Consider the following 22,101-nt stretch of genomic DNA (forward strand, 5'->3'; position numbering starts at 1 on the left):
TCTTTATACATTACCCAATCTTGGGTAATGTATTTATTAGCAACATGAAAATAGACCAATACAACTTGGATGGGCCATAGGGTACCCAGATATTCCGTCAAGCATGATTCTGGGTATTTCTGTGAGGGTGTTTTTGATGAGAGGAACATTCAAATTGGAGGATGTTCAGTAAAGCAATGAACCCTCCCTAATGTGGGTGAGGCTCACCTAATCAGTGGAAGGCCTGGCTAGAACCCAAACACAAGGGTGAATTCTGCTGCGAACGGCCTTCAGGCTCCATCTGCAAGGTCATCTCTACCTGCTTCTACCACAGGTGGCCTTCAGACTAGAACCACAGCATCGGTTGTCCTCGCTCTCCAGCCTCTTGGTTCACCCTGTGGATTTTGGACTTGCCAGCCTCCTTACTTATGATAAGCCAATTACTTATCATAAATCTCTATCTGTATATCAGCACATTCTATGGGTTCAGTTTCTCTTGAGGACACTGACTAATCCAATCACCATTACTCCTGATGATTTGTAGGTGAAGCCCCTTAAGGAAAATTTCTTTTACAAATGAGAGCTAGGGGAAGATTGACTGTCCCTGAGCAGCCGAGGTAATTTCTCCGACGGCCGTGAGAACCTTAAACCTTTCCTTCTTTCCACGCTCCCACTGGCTGCCAGGAACTTCCAGCTTGGCTGCAGCAGCCATGGAGGACATCGTGGGTAATGTATCTAGCTTATATTCTAGCCTCGCTGGCAGCTGATTAGATGGTGCCCACCCAGATTAAGGGCTGCCTTTCCCAGCCCACTGACTCAAATGTTAATCTCCTTTGGCAACACCCTCACAGACACACCCAGGATCAATACTTTGTATCCTTCAACCCAATCAAGTTGACACTCAGTATTAACCATCACACCAGGGGCTGGGGGTGGGGGGTGCTGGGGATGTGGGTGAAGACTTCAGGAAGGACATCTTGAGAAACCTGCTGCCACAGATGTTAAGATCACTGCTGGGATGGCTCGGGCTGCTGGGGACAGCTCACTTAGGCCTGAGGCCTCAGGGCACCTGGGACATGGCATCACATGTCCCTAGTCCATGCCAGCTCCAGCCCACCTCAGCTTACCTCAAACTCCGGTGAGCTGAAGGCTACAAAAGGTGGATTGTGAAACCCCCTGCCACCTGTAAAGACACCCCAAATAGATGCCCAGTGGCAGCGAAGCCCATGCCCCCATTCTGCCCTGCTGTTGACTCTGAGAAGAGGGAGTAGGGGTAGAGGGTGGCCATTTTTCACTGCCTAATTCCCTTGCTAATTTCTGTCCTTCTGAGGACATGACAGGAACAGCTGAAGGTCAGAGGGCTTTGTGCTCCTGACAGGCAGCAAATGCTTCCAAGGAGGCGGAGGATGGGGCAGTTGGGGAAAAGAGCTGCCCTTTAGACATCACAAAGGCTGTCCATGTGTCCTCAGTGTTTCCAGAGTCATGGAGGTGAGGCAGCCTGTGTCTATCTTATGAGCGAGGAGGTTAGAGGTAGGAGGTTTCCTGGAAGGGTGCACAGGTCAGGGACTAGATGAAGCTGTGTAACAAAAGAGGCTCAGAACAGTTAATAGCTTCATCCTCCTCCATCTGCTGCCTGCACCATCTGCACTCTATGGAATCCCCCTTCGCCATCCTTAACAATGGGAGCAATAACTCCTGCCTACAGGAAAAGTGGAATCTTGGCCATTCTTAGCCACACCTAACAGGTAGCGCAGGGGCTCACTCATGCCCTTTCTCCTCTTTCTGGCCTGGGGGAGGCTCCAGCCAGCTTCCCACCTCCAGAGTTCGAAAGGAGAGATGCAGACACCAGTCACTGCCCCGAGGCAAGACCCATGTCCCATGCAATGCCAGCAGAGCCTGGCCAAGCCCTCTCTTACCCCACCACGTTCCGGGCTCACAAAACTCCACAACTCAGCAACTGGCACCCCAGTCTCTATTAGTACAGCAGCCCCCCTTATCCACAGGGAAGACATTCTAAGACCCCCAGGGAAGCCTGAAGCTGTGAATAGTTTCATATACTCTTTTTATGTACACACATATCTGTATACATTTCTCCAGTACATGCGTACCATAACGTTTTCTCTAATAGTTAGACACCAAATGAGATGAACAATAACCAATAATAAAATCAAACAATTATACCAACATGTTAACATCACTACTCTTTTTTTTTCCTTGAGACAGAGTCTCCCTCTGTCGCCCAGGCTGGAGTGCAGTGGTGCGATCTCAGCTCACTGCCACCTCCACCTCCCGGGTTCAAGAGATTCTCCTGCCTCAGCCTCCCAAGTAGTTGGGACTACAGGTGCCCACCACCTTGCCCAGCTAATTTTTGTATTTTTAGTAGAGACAGGGTCTTGCTATGTTGGCAAGGCTGGTCTCCAACTCCTGGCCTCAAGTGATCCACCTCCCGTGGCCTCCCAACGTAGTGGGATTACAGGTGTGAGCCACCACGTCTGACCTCAGCATCGCTACTCTTGTGCTTTGGGGCCATCATTAGGTAAAAGAAGGGCAGTGGTATCTTAAACACAAGCCCTGCAACATGGAGACAGTGGATCCCATAACTGAGAGAGCTCCCAAGTGGCTCGAGGACGGGTGGCATCAGGGTGTGGAGGAGCTGGACAAAGGGATCATTCACGTCTCAAGGGGGACCAAGCGAGACGGAACGGGATTTCATCACACGACTCAGAAGGGCACGCCACTGAAAACTGAGGAATTATTTATTTCTGAAATGTTTCATTTAATATTTTCAGACTGCAGGTGACTCCAGGTAACTGAAACTGCAGAAAGTGGAACTGTGGATGAGGGGGTTAGTGTAGGTTTCTTGGGAGGCCTCACCGTGGCTTGGCCAGGAAAGGGACGGTCACCTTGGATGCCTCACCGAAGCCCCTCAGGGAGCCTCCCCTTTTTCTAGTCTCTTTTAGGCTGGAGGTAGCTGAAGGGTTGGCAGGCGCAGACCCAGCAGGACAGGAGAGGAACGCAGGGGCTCTTGTCACCTCTGGGTCTCAGCTTTGCAGCTTCATCCAGTTCTCGAGACAGGAATGTCCCATCTGACATGCTGCTCTGTGCATCCTGGGGAAGTTTGGGTACTTTGTTTTTAAAACCTTAATGCAAGCCGGGCAGGGTGGCTCATGCCTGTAATCCCAGCACTTTGGGAGGCCGAGGCAGGTGGATCACCTGAGGTCAAGAGTTCAAGTCCAGCCTGGCCAAGATGGTGAAACCCCATCTCTACTAAAAACACAAAAATCAGCCGAGCGTGGTGGTGCACGCCTGTAGTCCCCACTACTCATGAGGCTGAGGCAGGAGAATTGCTTGAACCCAGGAGGCGGAAGTTGCAGTGAGCCGAGATCACGCCACTGCACTCCAGCCTGGGCGAGACATTGTCTCGGGGGCCTGGAGGGTGGACAAAAACTTTAATGCAACCTGCCAGCGCTGGAGGGCTCTGTGTGCACAGGACGTGTGCTGAGGGCTTTGCAGAACATGGTCGTTCTGTCCTTTTCTTATACACAGAAGCTGGACCCGGGCTCAGCACACGTGCCCAGGCCACCCAGGCAGAGGTGGAAGATGTGGAATTCAAGCCGAGGCCATGGCTGGCTCCGAACATGCACCTGGAACACCCTCTCTACCAGGTAAGTCTGTGCAGAATCCCTTCTCCCTCCCTCCCTCCCGGCCCCTCCTCCACCACACCCAAGACCCTCAGTGGGTACCTGAAGCCCACCGTTGGGCTCTGTTTTCTCCAAGGACTTCCCCACACCGCCATCAAGCATCCAGGCCCTGTTCTACGCCCTGAGCACTTGCCATCTGCAGAACCCTCTGCGCTGCTGCTCCAGGACCCAGCACCACTCTCTCCCTCCCCACCCCCACACACCACTTCTGGTACCAAGCATGTAATTCCCTACCTTTTGCTCACACTCCACACACACACATCCCTGGATCCCTGGTCACTATCCCTGGGCTCTCCCCTGAACCAGGGGTGGGGGCCTACATCCTGCCCCTGTAACCCTCTCAGACCCCGGCTTCCTCTCACACACTGTTACGCTCCCAGCCCCCTAAGCCTCTGCCCAGGCATCTGCCCAGCCTCCCCCCACCCCATCTATCAGTCACCCACATCACTCCCAGGAGCCATTCTCAGGAGCAGGTCCAGGAGCAGCACTCCCTTACTTAAACGCCCTTGATAGGCCCCTCCTGCCTGTAAGCCAAAATCCAAACTCCTGGGCAACCCTCAAAACCCTCACAGTTTGGACCCGACCTGCCTTTTCCATTTGTACGTCTTCATCCCTTCCTCTATGCACCAGCATCCAAACCAGAGGGTCTCAAATTTTGCAGAATATGGGAATAATGCAGGGGAATTATTAGTCTCATTCCTGGGCCCTGATCTTGGAGTCCAGCTGGTCTGTGGGCCTGGGAATCTGCATGTGTCACCAGCTCCCCAGGTGGTCTGGGGAGACCTGCAGAGGATCATGTCCTGAGCTTGCCAGGAGCTCTGCAGCCTCCAGGCCCTTGCTCACAACGTTCCTTCTGCCTGGAATGCTGTTCCCTTCCTACCAGCCTAGCAGAGTCCCCCATGTTCTACCTCTAGGAACACTTGCTCCAGAAAGCCTCCCGCAGACCCCAAGAGAGAGCAGCGCCCCTTCCCCTGTGTGTGTTCCAGGACGCTCTGCCCTCTCTTACAGCCTAAGGCCGTCTGCCCAATGTGGGTGCTATTTACAGGCCATTGTTCTGTTTGTTTGTTTAGACAGGCTCTCACTCTGTCGCCCAAGCTGGAGTGCAGCGATGCAATCTCAGCTCACTACAGCCTTGACCTCCCAGGCTCAAGCAATCAGCCCACCTCAGCTTCCCCAGTATCTGGGACCACAGGCATGTGCCACCATGCCTGGCTAATTTTTTTCTATTCTTAGTAGAGACGGAGTTTTGCCATGTTGCCCAGGCTGGTCCCAAACTCCTGGGCTCAAGTGATCCTCCCAGCTCAGCCTCCCGAAGTGCCGGGATTGCAGGTGTGAGCCCCTGTTCCCAGCCTGCATGCCATCTTTTGCCCACTCAGCTGGGAACCATTGACACCCCACCCAGTCCCTGAGACCCGGCCTTGTGAGTGGGGGCAGGAGCGCTCTGAGACTCCAGACCTTGTCAGGGTTCCTGGGCCTCCCTGCCACCAGCACACTGCTGGGGATCCCTCTGCAGGCACATCGGGCTTAAAAAGGAAATACACTATTTCATGACTTCACCCCTTTTATTTTTAGAACAAGTGACTCATCTCCACCACGGGGGCTCTGTGAGCTGCTCCCGGGCGGTCTTACAGAGGCCAAGCAGGGAGTGAGAGGCCTGAGGGGGCTGCAGCTGCCCCTGCCCACAGCCTGGGCCCCACAAATGGCTTAGAGGCGAGACAGTCCGTCGCTCCCACCGACCTGCCCCTCCAAAATAGCAAGTCTGGAGAAGCCGGGCATCTGCAGAAGAGGGGAGGCATTGTCTCATCCCACCCTGGAGGGGAGACGTGGTGAGATCAGGGAGTTGTTTGTCAAGGTCTCACCTCAACATCTTTTCCTCCAGGTGCAGACCAGCCACGGCCACGGCCACAGTCACGGGCTGCCCAGGTGTGTTGCACCTGCCTGGCTACATCCTTTCTCACACACCTGCCTCCACAGAGGAAAAGCTGGGAGCAGGCTGGGGGCCCAAAAGAGCCACCCTTTCCCAGGGCTGTGGACCCTTTGGTGGGAGAACGGGCAGGAATTCCCAGTGATGTGATCTGTGCCGAGGACTGAGGGCCCACAGCTCACCTTTGCCCTGCCTCAGTCCACCTCACCCCTGGGTGTGGTGGCTCACTCCTATAATCCCAGCACTTTGGGTGGCCAAGGCAGGTGGATTGCTTGAGCCCAGCAGTTCAAGACCAGCCTGGGCAACACTGCGAGACCCTATCTCTACAAAAAAAAAACGTGGCCAGGCACGGTGGTGCATATCATGGTCTCGGCTATTAGGGAGGCTGAGACAAGAGGATCATTTGAGCCTGGGAGGTGGAACTTGTGTGTGCTGGGCCTCCCTCTCGCCAGCACACTGCCTGTGCAATTGTGATTGAGCCACTGCACTCCAGCCTGGGCAACAGAGCAAGACCCTGTCTCAAAAAGTAAGGGAACAACTGCTCCCTAAGCCTCTCCCTGAAACAGTCATTTCCTAGAGCCTTGCTCACTGTACCTTCCCATCTGTGTAACCCACTGGTTTCTTCATTTTTAAAAGAAAGAAAATGCATGCTCATCATAGGAAAACTAGAAAATCCACCAAAAATTCATATGGGGCAATAAGGATAGGGTATGCACAACATGCTATTAATTATGGGAGAAAATCCAGTTGGTGGGAGAAGACATTTGCATTTGCCTGGAAGCACATGGGATCGCTCCGGATGAGACACAAGAAACAGGCAGCTCAGGCTGCATTGATGGAGGGAGACGAGATGGCTTGAGGGAGGCAGAATCCTTGCTCATGGTTTATCCTTCTGCAGTTTTCAAGGAAGAGGAGGAGAGAGAGAAGGAGAAACAGGAAAGGAAGATGCAGAAATTAGGAAACAGTCCCCAGGACCACCCTCACTTCTGACAGCAATTGCAAGTTTGGGAGTCCTCAAGTTTATCCTCCTCCGTTTCAGTAACTCACTGAAAGCTGTGATGGTTACAGTTATGGTTTGTTACAGTGAAAGGATTAAAATCAGCCAAGGGAAGAGATGCATGGGGCAGAGTGCAAGGAAGTTCCAGTCTCCTCCTCCCAGTGGAGTTATGGACCACGTGAATTCCTCCCAGCAACGGCGCGTGACGAGATGCATGGAGTGTTGCCAAGCAGAGATGCCCCTGGAGTCTTGGTGTCCAGAGTTTTTACTGGGGCTCGATCACAATCACGTGGGCTTGATGGACTGATGCCCACATGGCTGACCCTTAGTCTTCTGCCCCTCCAGAGGTCAAACAGAGACCGCGTGGCACAAATTACCCCTCGTGACAGGCAAACAAAGATGCTCTTCTCGAGCAGGCCATCCCGAGTGCCTGGAGATCCCCTCCTGGGAATCAAGGACAAAGACTAGACCTCTTTTTGGGTCAGGTTAATTCTTTACTACACAGAAAGTCCTATAAACAGGATGACTAGCCATTCCAATGTGGCCAAGACCCTCCCCCATTTTAGTGTTGAAAGTCCCATGGCCCAGGGAACCCCTCCACTCCAATTACTCACTCTACATGGAGGCACCCACCATCGCTACCCCCAAAAACTGTGATGGCTTTTTTCTGTATCTTCTTGGCTCTACTGTAGTGACAGGTCCAGAAGCACAGGACTTGACAGCCATGGGGAAGGAGAGTCAGCTTCTGTGCTCTGAAAGTCCAAGTGGAGTCCCCAGCCCACCACGGTCGCCAGCCGCAGCCCCCTATAGCAAGACTCTTCCTCCAGCTATCCGGGTTCCAGTCCTCCTAGCCTCAGCAACATGGCAAAGCCACCAGCTTCCCCTGCAGGTCACCTGGGCCCCCAGGCTGGACACCAGCCTCGTGTGATCTTCTCCACCAGCCCTGACAGTGTCAGGGTCTCATGCTCATAATAAATCTCGTCTACAGCACCCATGGCGATTGCACCCTAAAACAGACTAAAGGGAATCCAGTAATGTGAGCCATAACTTGATCACCCACAATGGCCAACCATGTTTCTGCTCTGTATGTTGCTCTTATAAGTGGGGTGCTTCATGCTTCTCATCTCCTGATGGATTGCTATGTATGTGGTTTCTCTATATTGATCAAGACCCACTCACTTGGCTGAATTCTGTTATTAGCATTTGTAATTGCTTTCGGTTGACTCTCTTCCGTTTTCCAAGAAAATCATCCATGTCTCTGAAAATAATAGTTTTCCTTCTTAATGTCTGAAGCTCTGATTTCTTCCTCTTTTCTAATTGTTTTTCTAATATCCAACCATCCTTGCATTTCTGGAATCCATTCCACTCAGTCGTTGTGATGATTTATTCCCCTAATGTGCTGCTTAATTCAGGGATTTAATCTTTTTACATCAATGTTCCCAAGCAATACTGGTGTGTGTTTTCTCTTTCCATGCCACCTTTGATGGATCTTGTTATCAATGATACGCTTGTTACATAAAAAGAAGTTAAACCACATTCCTTCTTTTGTGTTTTAGAACAGCTTAACTAGTGTTTAATTACCTGTTCCTTTTTGGTGTGTTTGGATCCTCCTATAAAACATTCTGGGCCTCATGCCTTTTTTTTTTTTTTTTTTTTTTAAGAAAGATTGACTTGGACAACTTTCTATTTCTTCTACGGTAATCAATTTGTTTAGACTTTACATATCTTTTGGAGTCTTTTTTTTAAATAAATGATGTTTTCTATGTTTTCAAAGTCTCAAAATCATTTCTGTATCCCAGTGCTAGTTTCCTGTGGTTATTTGCCTTGTTATGTCTCTGTGGTTGTTTTCCCCATAGACTTTTACTTTCACGTATTTTTTCTTCTTTTTTCTTGATAGAATTGACTAACAGCATCCTTTTTTATGCCTCCTCAAAAATCTGGCAGTTGGGTACATTTTTTAATTCTCTCACTTCTTAATGCATCCATTTCCTCTCTTATAACTTCCTTCTGTTTTACTTAGTTTCATTTCTATTATGTTCACTATATTGAGCCTAATGCCTAATTCATACATTTTCATTCTCCCTATTTGTTAATATGAATATTTAGGGCTATAACTTTCCCTTCAAGAATTGCTTTAGCTGCATCCCATAGATTCTTGTTTGAAATATGAACATTATTACTCAGCCTATTTATGCCTAGCGTTCCATTATTGGAACACTAAGCATGTGGGAGTTATTTATATCCTACTGCTCAAGGTCATCACCAAGGTCTGATTGCAAAAATTCAAAAAATGGCAACCTCAGGCACAAATGGGTTAAGAACCTCCTCCAGGGCCAGGCACGGTGGCTCATGCCTGTAATCCCAGCACCTTGGGAGGGCGAGGCGGGTGGATCACAAGGTCAAGAGATCGAAACCATCCTGGCCAACATGGTGAAACCCCGTCTCTATAAAAAAAAAGAAAAAAGAACCTCCTCCAGGAAGCTCCCTCGTGTGTTCCTATAACACACCATGCATTCACCTGCCACCCTTTTGCTACGTTACGAAGGCCCAGCACAGCACTGTCCATAATAAAAATAATATAAGCTACCTATGTAATTTTAAATTTCCTAGTAGCCACATTAACACCTATTAGAAGGACATGTGAATCAACCTAAATGCCCATCAGTGGTAGACTGGATAAGGAAAAAGTGGTACATATACACCATGGAATGCTATGCAGCCATAATAAAGAATGGGATCCTGTCCTTTGCAGGAACATGAGTGGAGCTGGAGGCCATGTCCACAGCAAACTAACGCAGGAACAGAAAACCAAATACCACATGTTCTCACTTGTGGGGGCTAAAGGGTGAGAACACATGGTCACATAAAGGGAAACAGCAAATGCTGGGGCGTACTTGAGGGCGGACGGTGGGAAGAGGGCGATGATCACACAAAATAACGCTTGAGTACGGAGTTTAGTTTCCAGGTGACAAATAATCTGTACACCAAACCCCCTGACATGATTTTACCTATACAACAAACCTGTACATGTACCACTGAACCTAAAATAAATGTAAAATAAAATATCATGTCCAATAAAAAATTAAAATAAAAGAAACAGGTGAAATCAAATTAAATATTTTATTTAACCCAATGTGCCCAAAATAGTATCATTTCAATGCATAATCAATATAAAACCATTACTAATGAGATTTTACACTATTTTTCTGTGCCAAGCCTTCGAGAGTCAGAATGTATTTTACTTACATCGTATCGCAATTTGTGATGGCCACAGTTTTACTGTCCAGTAACCACACATGTCTAGTGCAGGTCTAATACCTGTTTCCAGGTCTCTCTGCCTGCTCCCCTTGACCTCCCTGACTGCAAGCTACCTGGGGGCAGGTGCTCTGTCTTATCCCACGTTGTATCCGTGGTGCCTTGAATACTGCAAGCCCTCGGTGAATGCTTGCTGACTGCTTGCAGACAGGTGGCTCAAACAGCAGACATTTACGTTCTCACAATTCTGGAGGCAGGAGTCTGAGACCAAGGGGTCCACAGGACTGTCTCTTCCTGAGTCCTCTCACCTGTGCTCTCTCTCTCTGTGTGTGTGTATCTGGGTCCTAATCTCCTCCTCTGATTAGGACACCCATCCTTTGGATTAGGGCTCACCCTGATGACCTTATTTTAACTTAATTATCTCTGTGAAGACCATATCTTCAAATATAGTCTCATTCTGAAGTATTAGGCGTTAGAGGTTCAACATCTGAACCGGGAGAAGGGGTTCTAGCCCTAACACTATGCTTGTATGCCTTTTATGCATCTGCTGTCCATGATCATCATTCATTTATCCACCAGCTCTCACTGTCTCCGTTCCATGGGCTGCAGTTTGCATCTGTGGCTACCAGCTGTGAGCAGAAGCCCGTTCCCATGTGTCTCTAAAAAGGAGCGTGTCTGTCTCAGCCTTGGACTTCCTTATTAAAACATTTTCTTAGGAGGCCCCCAGGAGCCACGGGGAGCCATGGAAATCTCCAACCTCTGACTCCAGATTGGAGCGGCCAAGGACAGCTTGGCGCAGCCACTATTCCTGAAGGGCAGACAGCAGCAAAGCCAGCATGTAAGGGCACCACAAAAGATGCCCAAATATCCAAAATGCCACCCAAGACAAATACGACCTTTACAAAGAATGGCCAGGTGGCCCATGGCAGAGACCTCCAGTTGCCTGCGGATGGCCACTTTGCCTCTGTTTCTTTTTAACAGAAACTTTGCATTCAGGATGGCAATGAGGCCAGCTAACAAACGCCACCATCTCTCAGCCTCCTGTGCCCCCAGGGAGGCCATGTGACATCCTTCTGGCTTATGAGATGGAAAACTACGGGTATCTGGGTTGCATTCCTTTCTCTTCCTGCCTGGAACTCATGTAAGATGCCTGGAGTAGCGGCAGTTTTCTTATGGCCATGAAGATCAAAGCTACATGCTGAGGATGGCAGAGCAGAACTATGGCAGGATCTGAGACCCTGATAACATCATGAAGCTGCCATGCCGCAGCCTGGGAATGCCAAATGCCAAACTTCTTGCTACACGAAGAAAGAAAAACAAAATGTTGTTAAAGCTTCTCTTTTTTAAGCCACTGTTCGTCTACCTGTCTGTTACCCGCAGCTGAATGCAGCTGCTGCCTGAGATACAGCCAGGGCACACCCTCCCTCTTGTTCATTCAGTCGCCATGGCCTGAGTGCCTGTTCTGAGCCAAGAACTTCGTCACAAGGCTGGAGATGCTGACCCGTGGATGCAGAATACATGAATTCGTCAGAATTGTGTTTCCAGGAACAGAAACCAATGAAACTGGTTTAAGAAAAAGAAGCCGGGCGCGGTGGCTCATGCCTGTAATCTCAGCACTTTAGGAGGCCGAGGCAGGCGGATCACCTGAGGTCAGGAGTTTAAGACCAGCCTGGCCAACATGGTGAAACCTCATCTTTAAAAAAAGAAAAAGAAAAGAAATTATGGGCCAGATATAGACGATGGGGAGGAAGGCAGCACATCACACTGCCATGTGTGTACCTATGCAACAATCTTCCATGTTCTACACATGTACCCCAAAGCCTAAAATGCAATAAAAAAATTGAAGAAAAAATCATATTATGCTATGTAAATTTTACCACAATAATTTTTTAAAAACTGGCAAAAAAAAAAAAAAAGAAATTGTGGACCAGTGTAACTGAGATAGGGGGTCAGAGAAGGTTGGTAGAATCCTCCCTTCCACTGTCTTTCCGGGTCACTGTGTTCTCAGGGAGCCGCTTCTGTCCCCTGCCAGGCAGCCCCAGTAGAGGAGTCTGTCCTGACCCCTGCCTCCAACAGAAGTCCCAGGAGTCTGAGGCCGGGTGCGGTGGCTCACGCCTGTAACCCCAGCATACTGGGAGGCTGAGACAGGCGGATCACTTGAGGTCAGGAGTTTGAGACCAGTCTGGCCAACATGGTGAAACCCCATCTCTCCTAAAAAATACAAAAATCGGCAGAAGGAAACCATGTAGAAGGTGAAGATGGCAGTGGCCAGGGCCGGGGTCCCAGGAATCCGGTGGCTCCAAAGGGCATCCCGGAACGTGGTGCCGCTGGGCACACGGACAGCCTTCCACCTTAACAAGGACATGCTCCCGGGGCCCTATCCTAGGACCCCAGAAGAACGGGCCGCTGCCGCCAAGAAGTATAATATGCGTGTGGAAGACTACAAACCTTACCCAGATGAAGGCATGGGGTATGGCGACTACCCGAAGCTCCCTGACCGCTCACAGCATGAGAGGGATCCATGTTATGACTGGGACCAACCAGACCTGAGGTTGAACTGGGGTGAAACGATGCACTGGGATATAGACATGTATACCAGGAACCGTGTGGATACGTCCCCCACACCTATTTCTTGGGATGACATGTGTAAGCAGCTCTTCAGCTTCGTGGCTTTCATGACGTTCATGTTGTGCATAGGGCATAAGTACCCTGTCTACCAGCCTGTGGCACCAAAGCAGTATCCTTACAATGATCTGTACCTGGAACGAGGTGGCGATCCCTCCAAAGAACCCAAGCCGGTGGTTCACTATGAGATCTGAGGAGGCTTCATGGGCTTTTGTGCCCTCTAACTAGGACTCCCTCATTCCTAGAAATTTAACCTTAATTAAATCCCTAATAAAACTCAGTGCTGTGGTAAAAAAAAAAAAAAAAAAAAATACAAAAATCATCAGGGCTTGGTGGCACATGCCTGTAGTCCCAACTACTCAGGAGGCTGAGGAAGGAGAACAGCTTGAGCCCGGGAGGCAGAGGTTGCAGTGAGCCCAGATCGCGCCACTGCACTCCAGCCTGGGCGACAGAGAGAGATTCCATGTCAAAAAAAAAGAAGTCCCAGGATTCTAGCTCACTGGACTAAGAGGTGACCTCAGGTATGTGCGTAGGTGCCATCCTACCCACCCGTGTGGACACGCAGGCCACACACAGGTTTACACAAACCTCAACAACTGGCAAGGCACGGGCACATCATATGAACTTCTAACTCCCTCCATCCCACGTGACCAGGACTAAGGGGTTTCCCAGTCTATGGGACTTTCCATCTTAAAACCAAGACAGCCCTGGCCGCCCAGAACAGCTGGCCATCCCAGCTCCATTGGTACATGCTCATGACAACAAAGGTGATTTTTCTTCCTTGAAGAGATCCATAAAATGTACAAGATGGTGCTTCTCAAGCTTGAACAGTATTTTCCTTAGACATCAATGAGATCATCCCTCCCCACAGTCCTGCGATCAGGCAAGAATATCCAGGCAGAGCCCTGGGCTGCAGTGGTGGTGGCAAACTGTCCATTATGCGGGGGAGTGGCCCTAGAGTTTGGCTGGCCTCTGGCTGACACGACAGAGGCCAAATGGAAACGGAGCACGGTAGCCCCTGCCCCTGTACAGACTTCAAGGTGTGAACGAGAAGGGACCCTCTGCGATAGGTCATCCTCACATGGCCCGCTGGACACCACCCCACCCTCAAACTCTTGGTCGGTCCCACCCCAGCCAGTCTCAGCCCCTGCTCACCAGCACCCCCATCTCTGTAGCTCTCTTGAACAGAGGATCTGCGCACAGCGGGTCCTGCAGAAGCCAAAAAAAAAAAATGTCCTTGGCGTAGGTGAGTGTATCAGATGCCACGGAAACAGTGATAAGGGCATTTCTGGCCCTCCCCTGGGGTCATTCAGCCAGGATACAGCAAGGCAGAGGCTCCCGGCCAGTCGCCCGCTCCATGCCCACCCCAGGGGGGCCATTCACCCCAGTCAGCAACACCAGACCTGGAATCACCACCTAAGCTCCTGCTTTTGCTGGACGCTCCCAGGTCCTTTCAGAATTCACAGGAATCACCCCCTGTGTGAGCTTCGTGCTCAGAAGACTTGGCCCACGTTCCTAGAGGGAGCGTCCCCAGCATGCCCGTCACCGAGCAAGGAGCAAGACGCAGCCACATGACCAGGCCCTGCCTTGCAGGAACGGTATCTGGTTCGATGCTCCTCCCTGGAGCTGCTGACCGTGGTCCTTTCCATCTCACTGTCCCACGTGAAGTCAGCAGCCCTTGCCGCAATCCAGAATCTGCTGAACAATCCCAGGAAATACAGCGTGGAGCTTGGACATGGGTGTTCGCTGAACTCCCCGCCAGAGGCTGTAATGTGGAGCCAGCATGAGAACCATGGAGCTTCCGCAAGCTGTGGGTTAAGTCGTTCGCATCACAGCTAATGTGCTGGGGAGGTGAGGGCAGGGGCACGGGTGCTTGGCCTCAAATCAACTTCCCCGCCCTGTCGGCCTTCCTGGTACCTCCCATCCACACGTGTGCAGGGACAGATGAACAGAGGGCATTGGCCGGTCCCTAGGCTTGTCCCCTAAAGCGTCCCACACATGATGTCCTGCTGAGGGAAGGAGGTAGGGATCATTGAGCCCTCACTGAGCTTTGGACTGTTAGACAGTGTGCAGAGGGTCAGCCAGAGCCAGACTTGAACTCAGCCTCACGCGTGTGTCTTGAGACCCTCCCAGGGGTCTGCTCTGGGGAAACCATCACAGCCACCTGCACTTGTCTTGTCCCTCGGGAGGCAGGAGGGACATGATGGTGGTGAGCTGAGGCAGAATGTGGCCTTGGGCCACAGGGCTGGCTTTGGCCCTCCACCTGAGTCCCCTGGCTCACCCAGCAACTCCTGCAGGCATACTTATAAGGAATTGGAGGCACAGAAAATCTTAAAGCAAGACCCACCCCCAGGACCACCCCCTGCAACCAGGGACCCCAGAACCTGCTAAGGGACCCGCAAGGCTGGCTCTTCCATCTCACCACGTGGCCGGCCGCCTCTAAGGAACAGCCCTGGTCGGTCTGGGCATGCGCAGTCCATCTCAGGCCTCACTGAGCTCCCACCCCAGGGTGGGACGTGGGGATCATGAGCCTGCCCTGCTCCCCTCCCTCCCACCACCACTGGAAGGGTCTGCTGAGTGCAGGGCACCTGAAGGCCACAGCCTGCCAAGGCCTAGTCCTGCTTAGGTCTCCGGGGCTGCCGCTGGGCCAGTCTGTGGTCAATGTAGGTCCCGAGGCAGGACCACAGGATGAGGCGTGCTAGCAGGATCACCACCAGCAGGGCCAGGAGCGGGTCGGGGCCCGAGCTGCCACCTGGCCAGGAGGTCATGCCCAAGGTCGGCCCCACGGAGCAGCAGAGGCCTCTGCCCTCGAACCAAGATGAGGTGGGGCCCTGCCGTCCAAACCCGGCCCTGCCAAGTGGCCGCCGTGCAGCCCCGGGTCAGCAAGCTCCGTCCAGCAGGGGGCCTCTGCAGCCGGCGCCCCCAAGGGACCGCCCGCTTCTCTCCGGTGCCACCAAGCAGGCCAGCCCTGCCCGCCAGACTCCAGCCCGGGGCCTCCCTGGCATGTGAGGGGACAGACGGGGGCGGCGAACGGCCTCCTTGGTCAAGAGGCCCGTGTACCATTCATCCAGAATTAACCACTCTCTGTGCCGACAATGACAGCATTGTCCAGGGGCCTGGGGGGCGGGAGGCCGCCGGGAGCCCGCCCCCCTCGCTGTCCCCGCGCCCCCTGCTCGCCAGCACTGACGTAATCTGCAAACATCCCCGGTGGCAGCTGCTGGGCGAAGCGGCCACCTCCTCCCGGCGCTTTCAGCAGCCCACGCAGCTCTTCCGGCCCCGCCAGACAATTGGGCCCTTTCTCTCCCCAATTAGCTATCACTTCTGGAGGCCGCGCCGTCCAGCACCGGCCCACGGTCTCCGCAGCAGCAGGCCCGGGATGGGGCGGGGGCCGGGAAGCTTGGCGGGGAGGCTGGGGCCACCGCAGGGAAGGAGGATGGAGCCTGTGCATGAAAAGCCAAGGAGAGACGGGGAGAAGATGAGGCCAGGCGGCTACAGCCCCAAACACAGCTCAGCAGCACAGGGTTGGCGCCCCGGGCCTCTGATGGCAGGGGGTCAGTGCGGGAAACCTGCTTCACCCCAGGAAGGGGACCAGTGGGCTCCAGATAGCACCTCCCTCCAGCTCACCCCCACCACCCCCACTAAGAAGACTGAGATGGGACCTGTAGCCCTAAGCTGGAGCACACAGGCCTGGGGTCCCCTCATATCCCCCAGTGACCCTGGGCCTGACACCAGTCCTGCCTTCCACTAGCTGAGTGGCCTCCGGCAAGCTGCACAACCTCTCAGAGCTGCAGATTCTGCATTGGAAAGTGAGGCAAATACCTGCTTTGAAGGACTGGGGGGCAGAGAGCGTTTCTCAGGGCCCAAGCCCAGCGCCTGCGCACAGAGACCCTGGCCCCGGGCTCTCCTCAGTGGGTGCCCGCAGAAAGGCCTCTGCATCATTTCTGAAATAACAGTGTCTGCCCAGCCTTATCCTCCTGCCACACACGCACACACACACGTATGCACACACGTGTACAAACAAACTCACGTGTGCACACACAATAAGGACACCTTGACCTCTACAGGCTCTGCCCCTGAAGTCCACCTCTGGCCTCTCATAGCCGAGTTTCTGTGGGTGAGAGAGAAACTGCCGGCATTGCCCCCTCTAAGTCCAAGCCCACATCCCGTAGAGCAAAGGGGCCCCGTTGGAGCTGGGGGGATAAGCATGAGGAACAGAGGTCTCTGGCGGCTGGGTCCTGGGAGTCCAGCCAGTTCTCACCAGGCAATGTCCAGCCTGAGCTAGAGAGCAGCAGTGGTGGCCTCCTGGCTGCAGGGCTCTGGGACCCATCACCAGTTGCCGGAAGCCAGTCTTCAGTTTCTTCCCTGCTACAAAATGAGTGTCCTCCCTGCCGAGCCTTTCCAGAAGGTTCATACGGGAAGTAGAGCTCGATCTCACTCACATGGGCTGGGCATCGCCTAAGCTGCCTTCCTCCAGCCACCCTGGAGCCCCGCAAGGACTGGCAGAGGCCGTCTGGGAAGCGTGCCTGGCTGGCCCCTCCTCACGCCGTGGTGTCCCCTGCACCTGCTGGCCTGCCCAGTGCCTCTGTCAAAGGCCACTCTCTCAGGGAACACTTAGCTCTGGGCTTATTTTCCATGCACACAGGTCTGAAGATCACTTCAAAGATAGGTGGGGAGTTAGCTCTCTGGACCCCATCCTGAAGTGAGTCATCCAGTAGAGCATTTGCTGGATCAGGCCTTCCAGAAGACCAGGGAAAGTCCTGCCGACTTCCCGTGGAAGCCCATCTGCCCATGGGGTGAGGGTCCCCAGATGGGGCTGTGCACCCAGGGAGGGGGCAGAAGCTGCTGTCAGCGGGCATGTCCCTTACCTGAGAGGGCCACCTCTCCAGGTGACGTGTCCTGGGGGAGCCAGGGCCGTCTGCTCAGGCCGGAGGTGCTCACTCAGCTCAGGCCACACGAGGCAGGGCCCCTCCCAACCTGGACAAGTGGGGACGAGGTGGCCTTGGACAAAACTCTCTCTGTTTGCCAAGCACCCAATTGGACACACACACAGAGTTAACCACGCCCCAGTCACCTGGCGTCCACACGCAGGGGTCAAGGAGGCCCCCACCCCCAGACGTCCCTGGGCCCCTGGGAGTCAGCAAGGACAAGGACGGCGTGCCCTTCACGAGAGGAAGGGAGCAGGCTCCTCCTGGGGCGTCCAGGCCCAGCTTCTCCTGAGAGCGGGTTGCCTGCTGGATAAAGTGGCATGGGCCGCAGGGAAAACGTGAGTGACCGTGAGCATGCCGCAGACACAGCATGCATTGCAGCATGGGTACTGGGAAACCTCCCATCTCGGGGGAAACTCCCCAAGTCCTTCCAAAATCAGCAGCCTGTGGTTGTGGCCGAGACCTGTGCTCAAAGCCTCCGCCAGCTCCTGTGCCTCACCCGCCGCTACCCTGCGTTTTGGCCTCCACCACGACTCTTCTCCAGGGCGTCCTGGGCCACCGAAGCCACCCCGATGCACAGAGACCCAAAAGCCCGAGAAGTTCCCTCCCACAGGCAGCCCTCAACCTAAGGCTTACCTGGGCAGGACATAGCCCAGGTCCCTGCTTTGGGCCAGGACAAACTAGAGGCCACTGTGAGCCCCCAGAGCTCCCCCTGAAAATCCCAGGGACTTGCGGCTGTGCCTGGAGTCACCCCCTTCCCAGCCTGCTCCCCTTTATCTTGCCCTCCCTGCTACTCCCTCCTGTGATTCCCCATCACATCCCCCCGAATCATCCACCTATGACTATAATCCGGGATAAGCATGACGAGGGACCCATGGGCGCAGACCCAGACCCCGCCAATGGGAACGCATGGAGCGCACGGAGCTGAGCGGTGGGGGCTCCCAGCCCTGGGCCTCTGGGGATGGATCAGGGGATGCAAGTTACCATCAGGACCTCAAACAGCCAAGGCATCTTCCTGCACCCAAATGTTCAACGTTGATACAGCAGTGAGTGACGCGCCTTCTCTCACGGCTTCCCGAAAAAATGTCTGGCAGAGGAAACCCGCTCCACAGGTGAGCTCCGTGGGGACGGCCTGGGGTGGAAGCAACGAGGAGGCGCAAGTTCTTGCCCCCAAAGCCTGGTCCCCACCCCGGACCAGCCCTCAGTACATGTGACAGCCAGAGACAGAGTCCCAAGAACCCCATGAGCAGCTTCCCATGAGCAGCTTCCCATGAGCCCCAGGCAAGCTGGTCTCCATTGAATCATCACTGGGCCTCAGTTTCCTCATTTGTAAAAGGAGAAAATAATCCCAGCACTTTGGGGGACTGAGGTGAAAAGATTCAGGAGTTCGAGGCCAACCTGGGTGATAAGACAAAACTCCATCTCTAAAAAAGAAAATACAAAAATGAGCTGGTTGTGGTGGCCTACACCTGTAGTCCCAGCTAGCTAGGAGACTGAGGCGGGAGGCTCGCTTGAACCTGAGAGGCAGAGGTTGAGTGAGCTACGACCGAGCCACTGCACTCCAGCCTGGGCAACAGGGAAAGACCCTGTCTCAAAAAAAAAAAAAAAAAAAGCGAGGGGATAATAATTCCTCCCCAGCTTCTGCAAGCACGGCTGGGGATGAGAGCATTTTGCGGGGGAAATCCCTGCCCAAATGTCACAGAGATGAGCTGGACTTGACTCAAACGCAGGACCACGGTTGAACGCCCTCCACTAGGGACCATCAGGCACACCCCTGCGGCTTCCGTGGGTTGCTTGGTTTTTGTTTGTTATTTTCATAGCACCAACATCCTCTGCACTTTTCCATGTGTTTCTAGAACTCGAACTCTCACCGAAGCCCCCAGGATTTGCACAGTTCCAGGCACCTAGAAGACTCTTAGCAAGGAAGGCCGCATGCATCGGGGCGGGGAGGCCAAATCCAAGGAAGCGCATGTTTTCTTTAGAGCAGATCCCGCCAAAATTATATGACCATCAGCTACAACCTTGTTGATAGTGAGGCATTCCCAGACATGTCAGGGTCCTGTTGAAAATCATTATTTTTTTTCTTTGTTTCTTTTTTGCAAAAGCAAATATGCTTGCTTTAACCAAAAAAAAAACAAGGTAACCATCACGGAGACGGGTGAGTTGGGAAAGCATCAACATCCTCAACTCTTACTTCTGCCAAGATGGAGCACAGGACATGAGGACCCCGTCCAGGCCCCATGGGGAGTCTGAGCTCGCACCCCGTGAAGGCCTGCAGCCAGACACCTCTTCCCCTGAGAACGCTGCATCTCAAAACCCAGCCGGCGCAGGCCGCCGAAATCAACAGAACATGCATTTCAAACCGGGTTTCCACTGAAATGCTCCCTACACACAGACGGGAGAAAATTAATTTTCTTTCTTCCTGCGCCACAAAAGCAGATTAAAATCACGAACAGTGGGACGAGTGGGGGGAAGTGGAGGGCTTCCTCATTGAGGGAGACCCCTGCCCGGGCGGTTTCTCTCCCTAACAAGGGATGGCCCCAGCCGTTTGAGACGTCCTGCTGCAGGCATAAAGCCCAACCCAGGAGAAGGTACTTGAGAAAAAGGACGCCGCTGCCCTCCCAACGGCTGAAAGCTGGTATGTAACTTTGCTCGGGGTGATCAAACAGCTAGTCAAGGACGCTGTCAGGAACAGAATGAAATTCCAAATAAATTAGCCATGTCCAAGAAGCCAATACAACACCGGATTAAGGCTCACAAAGAAAACACAATTTATTCAGCCTACCTTGTCAGAATTCTTAATAACCCCCCTTCCTTTTCCTCACCTCAGACTGAGAGTCCCTGGGTGTGAAGAGACAAAGTGAACCCCACTCGGGACACTGGGCGACAAGGACTTAGACGCATAGGATGTCTAGTGGAGCATAAGCGTTTACAAAATCGTGTTTTTAGGAACATTTCAGCGGGGGCCGTACACAATTGCCCAGGGAAGGCAAGCTGTCCCCCAGCCCCACTCTCATCTGAATGAGCGGGTTCATACATTAGAATACAGGAGGAGGAGGCAGACACAGGCATATTAACCACTTCGGCTTAACTCTTTGGGGTTTTAGGAAGAGTTGAATCCTGCTGGCGCCTCCGATGAAGCGTGTTCTGGCAGAGGTGCCTGAAAGCTCTGTCTTCATGTGAACATTATTTTATCTTTTAAGGCAACAAGTAGGTGACCGGTAACTGTAGCCCTTTGCAAATCCCAACTGCCCTCCAGGACAACTCATTAATATATTCAGCAGCCCTAAAGACAATATCTTTTTTTTTTTTTTTAATCAGTGAACCCAGACGGCTTTCACAGCCGACAAACGCTCTTTGAAAGAGTTAATAGGCAGAGGTTTGTGCCGACTCTGGAGCAGGCACCTTTGAAGGGTCCTGGGCCTCCACGTCTTAGGCTGTGATGATGTATCTGGTTTGCCCAAAGGCCTCAGTGAGAGTATGGGGCCCTTTCTTTGTCCCCAGAGAGGGGGGTGGTGGGGCCGGGGAGGGGGAGTTTGCTTTGCAGCACCGAGGCATTTGCAAGAGATAAAGCCAACAGGGAATTTGAAGGGGAGCTGGAAGGAAGTGATTGGGCCATTACTCTGAGACGGAATGTCAAGATGCTTGAGAAATACACAAAATAAGGATTTTCCCAGAAATGTTTTTTAAAAGGAGATGACCTAATGGTATTAAATTAAAAAAAAAAAAGATAAAAGAATTGCACTAAGCTGGGGGAAATCTCAGCCATTTCCCAAGCCTAGATTCTCTCTCGATTTCTAAATAAAACAGGAAGGCAAGCAGCGGAGACAGGAACAGGGAGACGCGTTTGAAGCCTGCCATGTGCATGCAAAGTGACTTTTGCGAAAGTGAACAGGAGGGAGCCTCGGAACGCCCCGGCCCAAGGACAATGGGCATGAGAACCCCGTGACCTCCAGGGCTCTGAGTGGGACTGAGCTACCGGGAGGGGCCCTGTTGTCACCAAGTGTGTGCCACAAGGAGAATCTCCGGCCACCTTAGAAAGGCTGGGGTCTCATTTAAGTTCCACATGATTCTGCATAGTAGACCTTTGTCCGAGACGTAGTTCGCAAAAATGTTCTCCCATTCTCTAGGTTGTCTGTTTACTCTGTTGATAGTTTCTTTCACTGTGCAGAAGCTCTTCCACTGAAATGGATTCCCATTTGTCAATTTCTGCTTTTGTTGCAATTGCTTTTGGCATCTTCCTCGTGAAATCTTTGCCCATGCCTGTGTCCTGAATGGCTTGCCTAGGTTGTCTTCCAGGGCTTTTATAGTTCCGGGTTTTCCATTTAAGTATTTACTCCCTCTTGAGTTAACTTTTGTGTATGGTGTAAGGAAGGGGTCCAGTTTTAATCTTCTGCATATGGCTAGCCAGTTATCCCAGCATCATTTATTGAATAGGGAATCCTTTCCCCATTGCTTGTTTATGTCAGGTTTGTCAGAGACCAGATAGTTGCAGGTGTGCAGTCTTATTTCTGGGTTCTCTATTCTGTTCCATTGGTCTGTGTATCTGTTTTTGTACCAGTACCATGCTGTTTTGGTCACTGTAGCCTGGTAGTATATTTCAAAGTCAGGGAGAGTGATGCCTCCGGATTTTTTCTTTTCATGTAGGAAAAACCCTATTAAAAAGTGGGCAAAGGACATGAACAGACACTTTTT

At 52.4% G+C, this 22,101-nt stretch overlaps 2 protein-coding genes across 2 annotated transcripts; one reads left to right on the plus strand and one right to left on the minus strand.

The window, feature by feature from the left end:
• Positions 1 to 12,106: 12,106 nt before the first annotated feature.
• On the plus strand, positions 12,107 to 12,761 carry LOC105717679 (NADH dehydrogenase [ubiquinone] 1 beta subcomplex subunit 8, mitochondrial-like). Its single transcript, XM_064365439.1, has one exon. The coding sequence runs from the start codon at positions 12,115 to 12,117 to the stop codon at positions 12,673 to 12,675; it is 561 nt and encodes a 186-aa protein (XP_064221509.1). The 5' UTR covers positions 12,107 to 12,114; the 3' UTR covers positions 12,676 to 12,761.
• Positions 12,762 to 15,093: 2,332 nt separating this feature from the next.
• Positions 15,094 to 15,249, minus strand: SMIM38 (small integral membrane protein 38). Its single transcript, XM_064365627.1, has one exon. It carries the CDS (start codon positions 15,247 to 15,249, stop codon positions 15,094 to 15,096), a length of 156 nt encoding a protein of 51 aa, XP_064221697.1.
• Between the last annotated feature and the right edge of the window lie 6,852 nt (positions 15,250 to 22,101).

Source organism: Aotus nancymaae, unplaced genomic scaffold (genome assembly GCF_030222135.1).
Source record: "Aotus nancymaae isolate 86718 unplaced genomic scaffold, 86718_ANA_hifiasm-v0.15.2.pri h1tg000059l, whole genome shotgun sequence".
NCBI lineage: Eukaryota > Metazoa > Chordata > Mammalia > Primates > Aotidae > Aotus > Aotus nancymaae.

Bases quoted from the DNA above. Each gene is read 5' to 3' on its own strand.
- LOC105717679 (XM_064365439.1), top strand. From the start codon at position 12,115: ATGGCAGTGGCCAGGGCCGGGGTCCCAGGAATCCGGTGGCTCCAAAGG.
- SMIM38 (XM_064365627.1), bottom strand. From the start codon at position 15,249: ATGACCTCCTGGCCAGGTGGCAGCTCGGGCCCCGACCCGCTCCTGGCC.